Genomic DNA, 20,016 nt, shown 5'->3' on the forward strand with positions numbered 1-20,016 from the left:
ACATCGTATATATAGAATATAGCGTACAAACAAAATTGATATAGTATAGAGCCCGCCAGTTTCAAATTCAATTTACCGATTTGTGAATCATTTGTTTTTTTGTTATTTTGGTTATTTTCTTTTTCTTTTGCGGGAAAATGTATAGAACTTTGGGGTGGGGGGTTTAGTAAAGGAATAGAAGGAGGAGCCTACTTTCACGATTTTCAAACTTGTATACACACAGATATAATATAGACGAAAAAACAATTGATTAAAGAAGAGCGCAGCGAAATTCATAATTGAATTAAATGAAATCAAAACTCAAATTCCCACCCAGTAACCAATAATTAAAAAAAAATCAAAAAGTTTGGGTCGGGGTCATACCTTTGTGGCTCCGATCTCACGGGTGGAAATGCCCATCTTCTCGCGGTGTCTCAGCTGAACGGGGAAGACGATTTGGTAGTGGCTGCCTCCTATGGAACGCACCAGGTCCTGATTCTCCCGATGCTCTTTGAGCAACTTTTCCACATCGCCTGGATGACGAAATAAAAAACCCAACGTCAATTTCCCCCATTTTATCAAACAGGCAACAAACAGGCACACACAACCCCCTATAATTTTCCCTATAGAAATCACGCATCCACAATACAAAGGTGCTGATGGAATATCACAGATATCATCCATGCGATGGATGCCGGGTTGCCGGCTCGTCGTTTTTGTCTAGTCGTCGTCGTTCGTCGTAATAAATGAGAAAAGACTATATATGCAAGTTGACGCTAGTGGAATGCTTAATTGGCTTGGCTTGGCTGGCTGGCTGTGCTGTGCATGGCCAAAAACTTTCCGAGTCGACCAGAGCATCTTAATGAGCTCTTTCCTACTTTCTCTATCCGCTCCCTCCTGCCCAAGAAGAAGAAGAAGAACAAGTATACAGCAGAGTCTGTTTGGTTTAGATGTCTCTGCTATAGTAGAGACAGCTGATTTTCCCTCTACATATTATTAGCACACACAGCGCGCCAGAGTCTACTATATATACTAGACACCGAGCAGGATTGCACTTCTCTCTCTTTGTTGTGTTTGTGTGTCTGGCGTTGTTGGAATTGTTCACTGGGGTGTTGGTTGTGCTCCTCCTGCCTGGCGAGCTCCTTCGTAACGAGCGGTGCAGTCGGTAGGTACACAGCAGCAGCAGCTTCACTCTCTCTTCTCGTGTCGATCAATGATTCAACTTTCCCAGCTGCACACACACCCACCCATCAAGAATAGATATCCCGCAAGGTTAAATTTCTTACCGACTGAAGTCTCCTCGGTCCAGAAGGAATCGTCCAACGTATCCGACGAATCTGCCGACACACAAAAAAGACAAAAAAAAATGTTTTGAGAATGCTGGAGAGTTTAGATTGTTAGAATAGTCGTCTGCTATTATTACGTCACCTATAAAGAAAAGGATATATACACGCCCCCATTGTGGGTCTCACCTTTTGTTTGAAATTTAGAACAAAAACAGGGCGGGTTGAAAAGGTTAGACATTTTTTTCTTTCTGATCGAAAATCGAATCTTAACTTTGATGCTGATTTTTCTTTTTTTATTATGAAAAGGACTCCCTGTACTATAGAACAGAGAGACACACACACCTCCTTTGTGTGTGTGTGTCAAAAGACGAGAGAATTGACAGGAGAGACAGACTCGAGAGTCTCCCAGTGATTACATACGAGGGCATCACAATGACGACGACGACTGTGTGTGCCATAGAGCTCAACTGTACTGCGATAGATGCGAGTATACAGTTATAGTAGTATTATAACTGCTGCTGCTGAAACAGGGTCTATAGAAAAATAAGAAGGAAAAAAAAGGAACTTGCTGGGCGGAGACGAAAGAGAGGAAGAAATCGATCGATCCTATATATGTATGTACCATCACCCGCCCCGGTACATAACGGGCCAACGAGCTAAAGGGTAATGGACCAGAGTCTTTTCTTTTCTCTCTCTCTCTCCAGGGTCCTGATGTTCAGTTGCTTCTTTTTTTCTCTTCTTTTTTTCCTTGTGACGATAGTTCACTTTTATTCTTTATTTGAGATGAAGAAAAGCCGAGAGTCTAAAAGGTCGACCCACCCATGCCAAAAAAAAACAGCAGAGAGACCCTCCACCAATGTAGCAAAGACATTTCGAGAGAAACATTTTTTGAAAAAGAAAATTACTAAAAAAAAAAGGAAAATCATTTTTTTTTCCAGGATCCTCATCAAGGATCCTGGGTACGACAGTTGAGGCCGTTAACGAGACCCATTGAATGTGCGGCGTTAGCAAACACACGGATAGGGGGGCCAGAGCCGGGGCTGTTTATGTTGATACGTACGTATAGCCGGGGATGATGGAGGAGAGCGAAACGAGACCCCAGGGAACTTAACTGCAATTGACTTTGAAGAGAAAATCGGATTGCGCAGTGTACTGCATCCCTCATTCGTCAGGAGCCAATGGATCGAAAGGGCGAATGCAATAATGGTCCCCCCACCAACCCAAAACCGGAGAGAGATAGAGAGGGAGGAGGGGGAATAAGATAGAAATGTGTGTAGTCTTATAAAGACTGTGTGGGAGTTACACATATAGGAGGAGGTGGGTATTACGTCTGGGCCAGGAAAAAAAGTACCTGGGCCTAGTGCCAATAACAACGGTGCAGCACCGACGAGATGAAAGAGAGAGACAGAAAGAATCAAGTCGTGTGCAAGGCAAGGCTCCTACAGAGCCAGAGCGAGAGGAGCCGAGCATAGCACACATCACTTTGACGTCTTTGTGTGTTGCGCTTTTGTGTGTTAACGAAAATTCCGAGAAAATTTACGATTTCCCGAGCAGCAGACGGAAACAGCGCAGACGAGAGCCCGGGACACACACACATGCACATAAAATAAAAAAAATAGGTCTTTGATTGCTGTGGGGGGTACGAGGAGGGGAAAGGTTTCAACGAGGAACCGCGACAATAGCTCACATTATGTGTGCATATGGATGGCCTAGATCTATATATTTTTTCCCTATTTATTCTTACATTTTACGAGATGCTCAAATACGGGATAAATGGAGCGTTGCACAACTGGGAAGGGAAAAAAGGAGATTTTATTTTAACTGGTACGCGTGATTTCTTCTCTTTACTTTTGTCGTTATGTTGCGCTTTGTAGTTTTCTTTATTCGTGAAAGGGAGCTACGTATGCAGTTACGTCAGGGTTACTTTTATTCACGAAATTCGTGATTATTGCCAAAAGTTTTCTTGAAAAATATAATTTAACTTGGAAAAGAAGCTTATGAATTTAATGGGGGGGGGGCCAATTGTCGTCTAGACATCTAAAACATCTTTTGTTTTTCGACTCGGTTACGCAATCAAATAATGGGCAAGTGAAATGTTTTGCTACTAATTAGCACATTGAAGTAGTTTTAACTGTATTTGCTATGAAGTATTGGGCAATGCAAGTAAGTACCTCAATCCGTTGATAGAAATGCCGTCCAACTTCTTCGAGTGGTATCCATTAAATTCTGGTTTGATTTTCATTTATTTTACTGAACTATCAATTTTTTTTTTGATTGACTTTGTGTTGGGAATAAGGTTTCAAAAAAATTTAATTGATAGTTCTTTATGTGGTAATAAAAAAGTAAAGTTAATTAAGAAATCCCCTCGGTTAATAAGAGATTTCTATAACAACTCCGATTGGTTTTCGATACTCTCGTAATCAAGTTACACATCATTATAATCTGTTAGCCAGTCGATGTCTTGTGACTGTTTCAAAAAATCGAAAGAAGGATTTTAAAGTTCATTTATTGGATTGCAAAATTCACCAGAAGCGAAATAGTTGCGCTAGTTTATACATTTTACGAGATGCTCAAATACGGGATAAATGGAGCGTTGCACAACTGGGAAGGGAAAAAAGGAAATTTCATTGTAACTTGTACGCGTGATTTCTTTTCTTTACTTTAATCGTTATGTTGCGCTTTGTAGTTTTCTTTATTCGTGATCGAGAGCTAAGTATGCAGTTACGTCAGGGTTACTTTTATTCACGAAATTCGTGAAGGATGCCAAAAGTTTTTTTGAAAAAAAAAATTCAACTTGGAAAAGAAGCTTTTGAACTTAATGGGGGGCCACTTGCCGTCTAGACGTCTAAAACATCTTTTATTTTTCGACTTTGTTACGCAATCAAATAATGGGCAAGTGAAATGTAATGCTACTAATTAGCATTTTAAAGTAGATTAACTATTTTTGCTATGAAGTATTGGATGTTGCAAGCAGATACCTTTGACTGTTGCAAAATATGCTGTCGTAATTCTTCGAGTGGTATCCCTTAAATTCTAAATTGATTTTCACTTATCATGCTGTTCGGACAGCCAAATTCCAATTCCCTGTTTATGAATAAAATTTGGAGTATTTCTTTTGGCTGTCCCATGCCCAACATTCTTGAAATTAAAAAATTATTTGCTTAATAAGATTTTTGTACGACAACATCGATTGATGTTCGCTACTCTAATATTCAAGTACCACATCACTTTCTTCTGTAAGCCAATCGATTCCTTGTGACCATTTCAACGAATTGGGAAATGGGTTTTAAAGTTCATTTATTGTATTGCAATATCCGCCTGAAGCGAAATAGTTGCGCCAATTTTTACATTGCACGATATACGGGATAGATGGAACGTTACACAACCGGGGGAAAAAAAGGGGATTTTATTTTAACTGGCGCGTTTGGTTAATTTTATTCTTTCATTAACAGTCGTTAGTCGGTTCTTGAGAGTGATTCCTTTATTCGTGATCGAGAGCTACACATACGTTTCGCCAGGGTTAATTTTATTCACGAAATGCGTGAAGATTGCCAAAAGTTTTCTTGTAAAAAAAAAACAGTTTAACTTGGAATAGAAACTTAATTAAGTAAACCAATTGTCGTCTAGACGTCTCAATCATCTTTTGTTTTTCGACTCGGTTACGTATTCAAATAATGGACAAGTGAAATGCAATGCTATTAATTGGCATTTTAAAGTTGTCGAATGAAATTAGCTTTAAGTAATATGGAATAGCGCTGAAACACCTATTTACGTCGTGACGGACGCTATAAGAAATTTACGGAGATTTGCCTTTAAATTACGATTTAATTTCCATTACAATTACGCGTGTTTTGGCTGTCATCAAGAATCTTTCACCTTAGGAATTGTAGTAATTCCTATAAGGTGTCAGAGGACCTGTGCGTCAGAAGCAGGGTCAGGCTTGAATGCAGCAATTCAATTCAACCAATAATAACTGTCGAACTGCTACCGATAAATAACAGTCTTAATTGTCACAAACCGTATGGTGTTTACCATTTCAGCAATCAAGTTGCTTATCCTCTTCGTCTGTCAGTTAATCGATTCTTTGTGCCTTTTTTCAACTGATTGGAAGATGATTTATAAAGTTCATTGATTGAATTGCGATATCCGCCGGAAGCGAAATAGTTGCATCCGAAAAAACGTCGTCTTGTAGCGTAGTATACGTGAAATGAAATTAGGCCACCAATCAATCCCTTTTGCTGGTCACGCAACAATCCCTGCCCCGGCAGACATGACTTGGATTCCTGTAGTATGTACGTGTGTATCGATTAGAGCTAGTCATCAAATAAGAGTATCAGCCAGAATTTCTGATTATATTTGCCAAGGGAGGAGATACATATTAACTTGGCTCGCCCGGCAAATGGAATATCTTTAGCCATGGCGCATCACGAGAGTTTCGTATTAGAATTAGCAGGGCCAGCCACTGCTCTTGTAGGGACGGGCGTGTCATACATAAGAGATGGAGGAACCTGCCTGGGATTGATCGCCCCCTGTTACGGTTGTTACTGTACACACACACACACAACAGCGTCAGCTGCTGTCTATAGCCTTTAGGGTTTTACGGAACCTCGACCAATCAGGATGCTCAAGTTTGAACCGTTCAAATAACGAATTTTTTTCCCGCCATAAAATTGACTCTCTCCTTGGCGTCGATTTGTATTCAATATAAACAGCCAAATTTGATTGGATTTAAATTTACCGGCATACTGAACACAGCTGTGCAAGTGTTCTTTTTTATTTATGGGGGAGTGGGAACTGGATGGACTGCGGGCGATAGAAGAAACTAACACCGCCCAAGTTGACTATCTGCCGAGCAGCTGCTGTTTCAAACTGATGGGGGCGCTTTTACGGCTTCGCGCATTGACATGTGAGTTTGAAAATGTGCCCCAGCGGCGCGGGTTTTGACGGCCACTAAAACCTCAACACTTCAACGGCTCATCAAAATCTGTGGACTAAATGAAAAAGAGAACTGGCAATAGATTTTTCTCTTCGCCTCTTTTTCTAATGCCAATTTCGAACTGTTGGCGCCACTTTTCCTGACGAAAGAGAAGTAGGCGTGTCCTATGGGGAGGGCTCCAACCTCCAACTTGAGATATATTTTGGGGAAATTATGGTTTTTCTTCAATTTTGTAAATTACATCAATTTAATTGGTACGTTTAGTAATTCTGACGAATGAATTTTGTCGTTCACTATCAAATTCTTTTGCTAATGTCTTTAACGAAACAATCAATTATTACACTATTGTTCTATTTAATGTTCGTTTTGTACTTTTTTGCCACTCTAATTTACACATATCTATCATTTAAATTCCAGAATTAATCTAGTTAAAAATTGAGATACCTCAACTAACTGACTCCCACGTACAATAATTAGAACTCAATGATGAATTGTACATATTGTGCAAATATCAACATGAGGCTCGCGTTTATTTCTAGGGCAAGCTTAACTAGTTAGAGGAGGGTTAAGTTCACAGTGAAATTACAATATTTAAATAACTAGTGTGTTGCTAACTGTGGTACATGCAATCGCACTGCATATAGCACTGATTTTTAATGGAATGTCTTCATCAATTTTTTGATGAAAAAACTCAGTCAAAACAGCGGGATATTAAAAACAATGTTCATTAGTTAACTATACAGAATTCGGTACTGGATAATGTTTATTAGCCCCAAAACATTAAAAAAGGGAGAATGGATCACAAAACTGCCGGTTCCCTCCCTGACAGATCCCATAAAGTTACGCAACGCTTCGGCACGGTAAAACGATTGAACTAGTCACAATTTTCATTTTTCATAACTGCGTGAGACTCCCGTTAAGAGCCACGACTTCGATTAAATAACTTTGATAAAGTTATAACCTGCCCCCCACTCCCACTGCGCGGATTTTGACGGCCACTAAAACTTCAACCCTTCCACAGCTAATCAGAATCTGTGAACTAAATTAAAAAGGAACTGAACAGTTTTTTGTCTCCGTCTCTTTTTTTCTTGTCAATTTGTAACTGTTGACGGCTACGCCTGACAAGAAAGAAGTAAGCGTGTCCTGTGAGGAGGCGCTTGAGAGATTTGAGTAGAAATTAGAATGCAAGTATCGTCAGATTAATAAAGGATATGTTACAATCAATGGTAAATGAAATTGCGCTGCTATAAATGCTAATATAAAGTGGAATGTCTCAATCAGATCAGTTTTTAAATGTCTCAATCAAACCAGCGTGTTTTAAACAGCAATGTTCATTATTTATTCTCGTCAATACTTCTACAGCTAGTTAAATCTGTAAACCAAATGAATTGAAGGCACAAAATGTTTCTCTCCGTCCCTTTTTCTGTTTTCAAATTTTGAACGGTGGCGCGTAGAGGCGCAAGAGAAGTAGGATGGGTCGAGTTCCAACTTGAAAATTTTCGGGATAAATTTGTTTTTCGGTTATTTGTAACTATTTAGTTTTGAATGTTTCACCATACATTTAATGAGTTATTTTGGTTACAATTAAATCTTTTCGTCAATATGTTTGACGAAGCTATCGAAAGACTTATTTAGTTATAATAACGTGTATGCATGTACTCTAAATGCCATTGTCAATTAGAAAGCTATATGATTTTATATTCTAGGAATTGTCTAGTGTTAATTGCACATGATCATACCCCTCTCCATCATCCTCTAAATTTAATTTCTTTGCTGGCAAAAGTTTCGTTTTCAGGAACAGCTGCTCACAAAACAATGCATTTTAGTTGATGGCGTTGGAATGATCATCTTCATCTAAAGAACAAAGAATAAGTACAGAACTATAACTGATGCTATTTAACATCTGAGGTTGATGAAAACGCGCCGCAGTATGTATTGATTCCCAATGGAAAAATTTATCAATCTCTTTATAACACATCTCAAACGAAAGAGTGTGAAAGAGACAACAATGTTCATTTATTAACCATCACGAAATTAGTACTTGCAAATGTATAGCCTCAAAATACTGAGTGAAAATTAACACTGAACTGCCGATCCCCTGTTAATAGTCCCGATTAAGTTACTTAACGTTTCTGCGCGGTAATACGAATGAACTCGACGCAATTTACAATTTTTATACCTACATGAGCTTCCCGCTGTGTGAGCCACGACTCGCGTTAAATAACTTTAATCAACTTTTAGCCAGACCCTCCACTCCCACCCAAATACCTAATAACGGGGAATCTACTCTCTAAGCTGACGACTCTAGCAGCCGGACCAGGTTCCAGCTCTTACAGGTGATTTATTATTGACTTATAATTCTGGACGCCATACTACATATAGCGAGCCGAGTCAATTAGCTTGGCTGCATATTACCGCCAGTCGGAAATGGGCGTGTCATACATGATAGGCGCCGCCGATTGATCGCCGCCTGTTACCCACCAGCTGATGTGGCATTTGACACGGCATCTCTCCTTCTCAGCGCGCTAGATTTGAAAGAACTGAAATGTGATAGTCAAAAAAGAAAAAGTCGTTGCTGACATTTTCCCATCGCTCCATGTGTGTCAACGATCGAAATTGTTGCAGGGGAATCCGAATAATTATACAAGCGCGTCGATAAATCGGACTCGGTGAACCCAATCAGAAACACCGAAGAAAAGAGATCACAGTGTGTCGTGACATCTAAAGCATTTTATGTTTTATTTTTTCCCAAAAAGTTTGTAACATTTGCGGATCTCTCGTGAATAATAATTTCTCGGTTTAACAATTTCGACCAACTCTTGCGTCATCTACATCTAGCGGGAGAGAGCGATAAATTCAACTTGGCAACAGCATATACGACGAGTTGGGAAATTTATTTACGATTTGAGAAATTGTTTCCTCTCATCCATATAACGTCAAATATATATACGCCGGTGAATAAGTCACGAGGATTGTGCGGGCGGCTAAAACCTCGAAAAGCTTTGGCCGTCATCGCACGGGGTTGTGATTTTCTCCCCCCCACTGCTGCCATGCAGCAGCAGTTCATTATTCAAAGTGAAACTTGTTAATCTGATGCCATAATTATTCATAAAAGTTCCGTCTATCCATCCGACAACATCAGCTACACGGAATCTGATTACGTATAGCAACTGCATCCACGATAGTGCTAACCCAGTGCGCATGAGTCGGACTGATGTGGGCGTGGCCCTGCACTATACTACGTAAGAGAAAATTGTAGTACCGTGGATTGTTTTATGCCCCCCACCTCCACCTTATCGAAAAATCAACAAAGCACAAACCACCTTTCTGTATATATTACTGGTGTACTATACATCACATGCGGTAACTTTTATGGCTCCGGGCGAAAATCGCGCGTCATTGCGTCATATTATGATTGCTGCGCAAACTTTCGATTCCAGTCGATTTATATTTGCGGTTGTTTCAATTCAGGCGTTGCAATTTGGCACTGATAATATGCGATATTTAAATCTGTAATTGCAGTGTGAACAGTCGTAATGATTGTACGATGGCAAATGATTAAATAAATCGTTCGTACTTTAGTTGACAAAGTTCATGATAGAAATCTGTCAAATTCTCCACTTTTAACACCGGCAGATGCCTTGTATTCCGCATGCGGATTAGCGGTCACGTCAGCGAAAACGTAACCCACCACCTCAACGATTTATTCACTCGTACATTTAGTCTACATTTACGTAGGGGAGACTGGAGTATACCGGGACACCGGGTCAAAAGGGACAGTGGGGGGAAAAATAGTAGATATTCATAAAATTTTAAAAAAATTTAGTATGTTATTTAAATACGTATAATATACTTTGGCATGAAATTTGGTTGAGTTTTGTCAATAACTGCATTAGTTATTGACAAAACTAAAAAAACGGTTTTTTTTAGAAATTTTTGTCTCCGCCATTTTATGTTTATAGAAACAAATAAACGATAATGGCATGTAAATGTAGTATGGAAATGAAGCTGAATCATTTCTTGATCGTTAGAAACAAAAATTAGAATTTTAGATCAATTAGTTTAGACAGTATTAACTTTAAAAAAAAAGTGTCTAAACCGGGAAATCGGGACAGCTGTTTTTGGCTTATTTGGGACAGTTACGGACCAATCAGCGTACAGCATTTTTAAGAGGCTCGATTTCCTGACCTAGCAACGCAGGATGTCCTACTGCTCCATAAGAAATTTTGTTAATATAAGAAAAAAGGTTCATTAACAAAATAATCAAATTGAAACATTTATAAACTCAAAGAGTCTATGCAGTGGAACACTTTTTCAATTTTTTTCAATTTTATTAATGAATTTTAAGGCGAAAACGGAGGACGTCCCTCACCACCCACCCCAGTGTCCTCACTTACCCCAAAAAATAGGCTCCTCCCATAAATCTGAGTAAACTTTAAAGGTCTTTTATAGGGAAACGGTTTATTATAAAATTATACAAAAAATATGGGGGGTACATTACAATAGGGAATACATAAAAAAAAAATTTTAAAGAAATTAAATGATTAGTTGGGGAGATATAGGGGGCAAACGAAAACCGTCCCGTTTTACTCCAGTCTCCCCTACACGATATTACCTAAAGATGCCTTACATGTGCACAAAACAGACGCCGGTACATGGAAAAGCGAATTAACCGTCGCCAGCGTCTATTCAAAAACGGGCGTGTCGTTCAAAAAGAAAAAAGGAATAGACGAAACAGTCCCGGTGCCGATTGATCGCCGTCCAGTTTTGTTATTATAGTCTAGGCTATATAATAGCAAGGGAAGCAGAAATCTAGAGCTTTTTATTTTCTTTGTATTGTAGTAGTAGTAGTAGTAGTAGTATACGGCATGCCGAGCATTTGGGAAACAGGCGATTTTTATTCCCTTTTCTAAAATTTTCGACAACCGTGGCGCGCAGGACTGTCGATCGATTCAGCCGCGTTCGTTCGTTATTCGTTCCCTTTTTTTTCTCTCTCCCTCCCCGGTCTGCAATAACTCTGTGCGCAGCTCCCGAACCGTCTGTTCGTCTTTGTACACACAGCACAAGGTCCGTCTATATCCATATATCTACAGAAGGAAGAAGAAGAAAAGCCGGGCGGAATGGGAAGAAGAACATATCCACCAATCGACCGGATATATAGGATCTAACTTTGATCGACAAAATGTCCATGACGACCGAAAGAAAAACTTGATAGTAGTAACTCTCTCAAGGTTCAAATCCATTTAAAGTTGAATGAATTTGTATGTGTATATATATAGACAGAGCGCATTAGCTTATATCACATAAGGGAAATATATACAGAAAGAGGGAGCGCCGTGAAACGTGATGCGTAACGATCATTTACAGCAGCAGAAACAGCCCAGCCAGAGCCAAATAAGCGCGCCCGCCCGTTAAGATTTAACACACAGCAGCAGCAGTATAGCAGCTCGATGAGCTTTTCCCTCCGCCCTGGTCTTCATGCTGTGCGCTGCTGCAATATATTAGAAGCTAAAGATATATAACATTAGATTCACTACCCTCCGCCCTCTGCTGCTGCGTCTCTACATGTTATTTTCAATCTTTTCTTCGTCTGCTGGGGGGAGGAGGAGTTGTGCAATTATGTAAGAGCAGTAAATATATCTAGCAGACACAACAAATGGAATTTTCCAAAACATCTAGTGACTTAAACTTTGATATCCAGTTAAGTTAAAACCAAAAATGAATTCCGGAAGTAATTTTTGTGTTTTTGTTTCGCTGAGAACATCACAAGACATTCCCCGGCGCGACTTGTGTTCCGTACAATTTCTCACGTTCACTTTTTTGGTTGGGCCTAATAATATTGATGCTGTTGTCTTTCCTGCATGTTCTTTCCATCAGTCAATCTATCCGTCTTGTCTATCTCTTAGCTTTACATTCCCGACTCCGCATTCCGCAGCGTATGTTATTTTTCCTATATTTACAAGAATAACTCTATAAGGGGAAGGAAATGGTGACGTCACTGTGTGCTGCTGCTGCTGGGCGCTTCCTGTACATAATTATATGGAGATCTGCTGGGGGTTTTGGAAGTTGAGAGAATAAGATTGATCTTCTCCCGACTATTTTTTGGCTGCCCTAAATAATTATCTTCACCTTCGGAATGCACGAACCAACGACCGACGAATGATTTAGCGGAACGGAAATGTGCCCAGCCAGAGCGCGGCTGATGTTATAATATATCACATTAGATAATATATTCTATATCTGGCGAATATAAATCAGATTGGGCATTTCCTTCCTATTAAATGATCCGCCTCAGGCGCGAGCGTTTTATCGGGATAGCGATCACGAGCGAGAGAGGTGGAAATCAGTCGAGTGTTGCATCAGCAAAAAGGAAACAGGGCGCGGCCATGCCGCAACTCTTATTTCCATTTTCTCATCTTTTTTTCACGACTTTCGACGTTGCGTCGCACGCGCCAGCGTTTATCGGTTATTCAGTGGAGCGTCGTCAACTCAATCTGTCATCAGCCACCAGCATTCAAATTCTCATTATGTATCGATTATTCATTATTCATCCGCCATTTTCGTTTGTGCTGTGTGTCCTCGGCATTTTCCACCGCATCATCGCATCAATAATGACGCACGAGCTGCGCTCGACGACCTTATAGAACCCTCCCGCACCATTTGAGGTGTGTACGACGTTCCAGAAGTCCTCGTATGTCAAACGGAAAAACCGCACAGTCACACAAACTTTTACATTCAGTCTAATATTTAGAACCAAAAGGTCCTTGTACATAATTACGTCAGCGGCAGAAGATGATTATTTTAACCGGACGAATTTTATGGGTGTGTAATCTTGAGGGGTAATAAAGTTACACGCGTCAATTTATATCGGGATGGATAAAATCAGTGGATTGGATAAAAGAGGCTATTGCGCCGACTCGCGCTCTTCTTTTGCCGGTATGTGAGTATGACGTCATTTGCTCTAATCACTACTGTAATATCACTCGGATATCTCAGAGGAATTTTCTAGGAATAAGTAACCGTAGTATATCTTTATTGCCGATTCGGTATAGGATTTGCATAAAAATTGATCCAGCCCACATAAACCCTGCCCATGTACGTTTTTCTTGGTAGAGCGAAATTTTACAATCAATTGTAGACCTCTATACATGCGGTTAATAAAATTTCATAGCATGTATAGTGCCATTTTCTAATGGAACTTTTACTCAGTGTAGGTTTTAAATTACTCAATCCAAACAGCGAGATTTAAATAACATTGTTCATTATTGAACCATATCGGATTTCGTATTGGAAAATGTTTAGTCCCGAAATATTAAAATGGAAAAGGCAGATCCCTTCAAATAACATCTTTTTCTGTCGCCGATTTTGAACTGCGGCGCCATGCCCGACGAAAAGAAAGAAAAGAGAAGTAGGCGTGTCCTGTGGGGAGGGCTCCAACCTCCACCTTGAGATATTTTGGAGAAAGTAGGGTTTTTTCTTCAATTCCGTCCATTTAAAACAATTTAATTTTTTCAATTTCAGAATTCTGATAAATGAGTAATAACGTTCACGATCAACTTTCCTCGCCAATGGCATAATCGATTCAATCACAAATTTAATCAAGGCTTAATTACATAATTGACACGTATCTATAATGACACTCCATTTTAGGAAGATGATTCATTGAAATTCTAGTATGTATCTAGTTTAATTATATCACAATCTTTATTGATAAATCTTTATCTTTTGCCAGCAGTCCAGCAGAAGGATATAAGATAAATTCGATATCTATAAAGTATTTCCATAAATATAATAGAAAAGTATCCGTAATAAATAAGTGCAATGATTCGTTCTGTGGATCACGAATTCATTCAGCATTAACTATCACATGTAATGGAATTATCAATATAAGGCCATATTGTCGATAATCCTTGTCGGAACAGCATGACTTATTGACAATGCTCATTTGTAACCATATCGAATTTCGTACTGGAAAATGATATTTTGCCCCGAAATATTAAACTGGAACAATTTCGAACTGCAGCGCTGCTATGCCCGACGAAAGAAAAGTAGTCGTGTCCTTAGGTCTTGGGATATTTTGGGGAAATCAATTTTTTTTTTCATTTTCGTCAATTACAATCATTAAATGTTGTAAGTTTGATATTTCTGATAAATGAACAATATCGTTCACATTAGAATTTTTTCACCGTCGTCGTTTACCTCACGATCGGACATTGCATTGTGTAGAACTTTAATTTTCTGCCTAATACAAAACATAACACTCTTATTTCCTCAAGTTAATTATTTAAATTCCGGACATTATTCTTTAATTTTTTGAAACTGTGAGAATCGAATGAAGGTTCATTTATTTCAAAATAATCCAAAGTAACGTTCCATCCAAATGTCCTTCGAAACCCCTCAGCTACTTTTGTCATGGACGAAAGAGTAGTAAAACGGTGGCCATCTTTCCTCGTCATCATAGAGGAGGAAGGGTCACTTTTAACGGTAACGGGTGTACTTCACCGGAAATAAAATGAACAATTCCGTGAATTTAATTTTTCCGTGAATTTAATTTTGTATAAAATTGACCATCTCGTTTTAATCGCCAATTAGAAACAAATCAGCGGGATAATCCTGTGATATATTTTTGGGCGGGATGAAATTGTATCTCGGCCCCATTTTACATCAGGATGGACAGATGATAGAAATTTACATAAACCTACAGAAATCCTATTACATTGTATAGAGTTTTCTATACGTATAACAATCAAATTTAGAACCCGTCTACGGATCTATTCCAAATGGCCGGAAAAAAGGGGGGTGGAGTTCAATGGCCGTTGCGCTTTTACATCGTTCGCCATTCCCACCGAAAAAAAAAAACATTTTCCTTTCTATTTTTGGCCTTTACAAATAAGATCGGGGCTATGCGCTGTCTTTAAATATAGAACCCTCCCTCTCTCTTGTTTATTTTTGTGGTGATTCCTATTCTTACCCCTTCCATCCGCAACGTCTAAAAGATTAAGTTGGAGTAGATATTCGATAAACACACAGCATTTGTACGGGGCGGAAATAGGTTCCGCTGTATCATCAAACAGCAACCTTGGAACTTGTCCAGCGAATCGCTCGCCCATCCATTCGGCCCCTTTTTGCGATTGGATTTCCCCGCACATCTTAGACTGTAAATGATTCGGCCTTTTATCTTCGTTGAGCTGTTTGGCGGTTGTTGACGTCCTTCAATGTGTTATAGCTTCAAGAAGATGTGCGCAATTCATTCAAATGGATTACGCAAACTGATTTTTTTCTTTTCGTCAATCAAGTCTTTGAAGCATTTGAAAGTATAGACAAAAGAGCCGGGGCTTTCTCATATTATATCAGCCCCTCTTTGCGGTTTGTATTACATTTGTGCATAATTAAGGAAATAAACTGATTTGAATTAAATGCTGGCGTCTAGAATGGAAAGATGGCGAAAGGATCACCACAGCCTTTCGAACCACATGGGAAACGGGAAATCAATTTCGTGTTACAGGAACAGCCCAAGATCGTGGCGGCTGATCCCATCCAATAAATCGAGATCCATCTAATAAAAAGCAACTTCGACGACAGCAGACGAAAATATAAAACGGAAGCGGAACTGTGCGTTATATACTTGTACAGTATGCGGATTCAATTCCGGTCTGCCCTACATTATATATAGGAGAGAACACGTGAAATCGTTTGGCAAATAGATATTATAACTTCGTGACAGAGACATCTGTCGACTGTCGAAGACGACAACTTATTTTCCGAGGTAGAAAATCCACATGATTTTAGAGCACAATTAACTAACTATACAAATTGATGCTGGATTCAAAAGGATAACTCGATGATGATAGTCCTTCTCTGAAAAGGATTAGATCACGAAAATGACAGTCATCAACGTTGCCGGAATAGATACACACACCGGGGCTATGCTGCTATATATAATATTCCCACGCACGGATGAGTGACTTGAGTCATCACATCATCCGACTGAATTCCACCTAATAAATGGCCCATTATATTCGCCACAAGAGCAGCAGCAGGTGTGTCAACCGCACCTTCTTATAATTCTTCATTAATACCCAGCGATTTCTTCTTTTTTAAGAATTAAAATAGCCTGCAGACAGCAGAGTGAATTCGTGATTGATAGAGAAGAAAAAAGGAGAATCGCCCAAAAAATAAGAAACCGGAGAGAGTCTACATAGCCTATAGCTTTTAGACCCACTGCTGCAGCTGACTCTGTCCTATCTCTGGGGCGGTAGAGATAGACATATATATATATATGTATACATATATACGGTATTGATCGAGCGTCTATATACTCTGTCGACTTTCCACCCAGCCACCGCCTCCAGGCGCCGTGTGGCACCACTAGACACACACTCTTTTCTCTCCTCTCTCAACATCTTTGACGTTTTCCGTCTCTCTTCGAATAAGAAAAATTTCATATAGATGATGTTATAGGTTATTATACATACTATCCAATCATATCTATTTAGACATTAAAGTATATAACTCTAAAATACAGGGAATCAAAAAAAAAAGGAAACCTTGGTAATATTGATAAGCGTCGACTACTAAATAATTTCGACGTCGAAAAAGGGGGGTGGGGGGAAACGAGATCAATATCCGACTTCCGGCTCTCTCACACACACACACACACTACATATACATCTATAGAGAACTTTATTAGCCCCGGTCTTGTATCTGATTAGACACAATTCGAATGATTAAGAGAAAAAAGAGAACGTGTGCATCAAGGATTTTATTTTACCTCTTTTGGGGATTTGTCCGTTGACGAGGAGGACGGACAGCAGGAGCAGTGGCAATATCCGCGACATGTTTGTCATCTCATGGCCCTCCCCCAAAAGAGATGACGTGCTGCAGGATGATCTTTTATAAACTTCACAGTCTATATACGATTATATAGATCTATAGACTGCTGATGCTGCAGTTGGCGTTGTCCAATAGAATATTCGCCAAAAGCTGATCAAAGTGCTGGAACGGTGATAACAGACGCACTTTGTCACCAAGGCAACCACACACCAAATAATAAGAAGCTATTGAAATCAGCCCAGGTACATACAGATTCCTTTTTTTCCTTTAATTTTTTCAATCCTCCTAGTGATTTCCCTTTCAAATTAAAACAAAATAGACCTCTATTCCACTATAGACATTGAAATGTGTCTAAACGGCACCAATTGAAATCAAACCGGTAACACTTTAGCACTTTGAAACACTTGGACGACGATTTTAGATGGTCGGAGGAAACACATTCACTTGTCTAGTTGTTTGTTTCTTGGCGAAAATCGGCAGCACATTGGAAGTAAATTCATTCTGGTCGGGCTGTAGGACTCGCTCTGCTCTCTCCTGGCGTGTGAACGGTTCAAAGCCTCGCTGGCGCTATAGCGTCAGCGGAAAAGAGCGGCCCTATCCCGAAAAAGAAATAAAAAAAAGACGACGAAAAAGTATAGACGTAGATAGATATATAAGGAGCAGAGCGGCAACGGTGTACAGGAGCGATCAATATATCCAAGGGAACTAGGGTCCGGCGCCTGCGCCCCTCCGGCACCATCTACACAAGCCCCGCCCTAATAGACTTTTCCCCCCTTCTATTTTATTGATATGGATTGATGTATATGTGATTTCTTTCTTATACATTTTTCAGGCATTTTTCGTGTGTACCTACATAGAGCAGCAGCTTTTTCTGTGTAGACATTATGTATACGCGGGTCGGATAGGTGTTCGTATAATTCGTATACGGCAAACGGCTTCTATGATGCTGTTTGTAGGCCTACAATCATCAGGAATCTAAACAATCTATTAATTGAGGCAGCAGCGGCCTAAATCATCTATTAATATAGTATACATCCATTTCGATCTTTGAATATTTGATACGTAGGCATTGATCGAAACTTGATTTTATTTTATATCTAAGCTGTATACTATATACATGCGCGTTGATTGGAATCGAATTTCCAAGAGTTTTATTTTTTTTCGGGAACCAGCAAAAAGATTTTTATAAACCATGTTCTTTCTTTGTCTCTTCAAAAAGTTCACGGATGGCTGGCCATCGTTCTATATAGATGGAATATATAGGAGATGGATTTTTTCTCCCTTTTTTTCTATTCCTGTGTAGTACACTATACACTTCTTTCTTTAAGAAAAAAAAAGGGGAAATGTAGATATATATTTCTTTTGGATGCTGTGTGGCCCGTCTATATACCCACAGCACGCTCTCGCTTGTGCATTCTATTGATCGTTTTCTATCCTCTTGCTGTGTGTAGGTCTCTCTCCTATACGTGTATATTCCGCGCAGGGGGAAAGTCTCAGGAAACCTGTACATTTGATATTAATTGAGGAAATGTTAAACGCAATATGCGAAACAGATATATTCAAATATACCAAATAGGCCTACAGATATATCATTTGCGTTACGCATATGTTGTTACACATCATCTTAGATTTCAATCATCGAACGTCCAGTAGAAGAGATTATTTCTCCCTTTTTTTTTACCAATCAGCATAGGCTTGTATATAGTCTATATAAGATTTCTGCGGACGACAGAGCGCAAACTGGACGTGTTACTGCCGCTCCAACGACTCCCGCTCTCCTTTTCATATATAGACTTTCTTTTATAGAGACTATACTGCTTGGGATAGATCTACACACACTGTGTGTGTGCTGTGTGTCTGCTATAGGGCCTATATGTGTTTTGTATTATACTGCTGGAATGACTATATGGGTTACATATATACTAGACTAAGACCTTGATCCTCTCCTCTCTTTTTTCCTTTTTTCTAAATACCCCTGCTGCTGTAACACAATATATATCTATGAAAAAGAAAAGGCCGATAGAGAGAAAATGGCAAAACAAAAAATTGCGTGGCGTGGAGCAGAAGAAAAACTTGTATAAATCCGTATATATAGATGTATATAGCCTATATACACATAGATGGGATTTCGTTCGTTCGTCAAGTTTCTATCGGAACAATATAACGGCAGCAGCAGGCAAACAAACAAAATAAAGCATGCTGGCCATGATGTCCAAAAGAATGTGATATTTTTATTGATGCGCCTGTACAGTGCTGTGCTGCTACTCTATGTATATGAATATATTATATAGCTCCGGAATAGTCTTGTAATACACGTCTAAACGTCGGCTAGCGTGACGAGAAATCATCTAGATCGAAAAACCAGAGCTCTCCCTTTTGTATAGCTATATATATACGATCGATTTACACGCATTTGTTATATTTGTTTGTCGTTATTATGAGGTATATGCCATCTCATTTGATGTCTATATACGTGAGAGAGATATCTCCATACACATGTGCATATCATTTTTTGAGGGGATCCGATTTACGACTGACCGCGTGCACTCCCCTCTATCGGTCTAACGCAAAAGTATGGCTTTGATTTCTAATTATAGGATGTTATAATCCTCAAATATGTAGCCTATATATAGCGCATAATAAATCAGTTCACCGGGTTTATATTGTATGGATGTCATGATTATATGGACTTTTTGATATGTCTACATATAATCTATTAGCTGCTGCCGTGTATACTAGTAGGTAGCCTAGTAGCCTGTGAAAATATTTTGTTTCGTATGCAGTGCATGCGGTGTGCGGCTCGTAGGCTATACATATACATCCATAGCATGTATAATGGAAATAGAGCAGAGCGATGGCGGGTGGCTATATAGGAAACTTTTTAGCCCTTTTCGCGTTCTCCTTTTTTTATTTATTTCCTTTTTTTATATTTTCTCCCCTGTACGCTGTTGGTAATTGTGCTGTGTTGCACGGGCTATATAT

General features: G+C 39.3%; 1 protein-coding gene across 35 annotated transcripts in view; it reads right to left on the reverse strand.

The window, feature by feature from the left end:
• LOC124203135 (disintegrin and metalloproteinase domain-containing protein 23-like) overlaps positions 1–17,655 on the reverse strand; it is a 32,842-nt gene extending 15,187 nt beyond the window's left edge. For 25 of the 35 annotated variants that reach the window (XM_046599753.1, XM_046599752.1, XM_046599751.1 and 22 more), the window contains exons 1-3: positions 16,973–17,646; positions 1,266–1,316; positions 364–512 (exon numbers count right to left, since the gene is read on the reverse strand). In XM_046599753.1, coding sequence (XP_046455709.1) covers positions 364–512; positions 1,266–1,316; positions 16,973–17,048 — 276 coding nt within the window. In that variant the 5' untranslated portion in view covers positions 17,049–17,646. Of the gene's footprint in view, positions 1–363; positions 513–1,265; positions 1,317–16,972 lie in introns of all 35 variants that reach the window. The other 10 variants (XM_046599767.1, XM_046599769.1, XM_046599768.1 and 7 more) reach the window with 3 other exon arrangements.
• Positions 17,656–20,016: the final 2,361 nt, after the last annotated feature.

Source organism: Daphnia pulex, chromosome 9 (genome assembly GCF_021134715.1).
Source record: "Daphnia pulex isolate KAP4 chromosome 9, ASM2113471v1".
NCBI lineage: Eukaryota > Metazoa > Arthropoda > Branchiopoda > Diplostraca > Daphniidae > Daphnia > Daphnia pulex.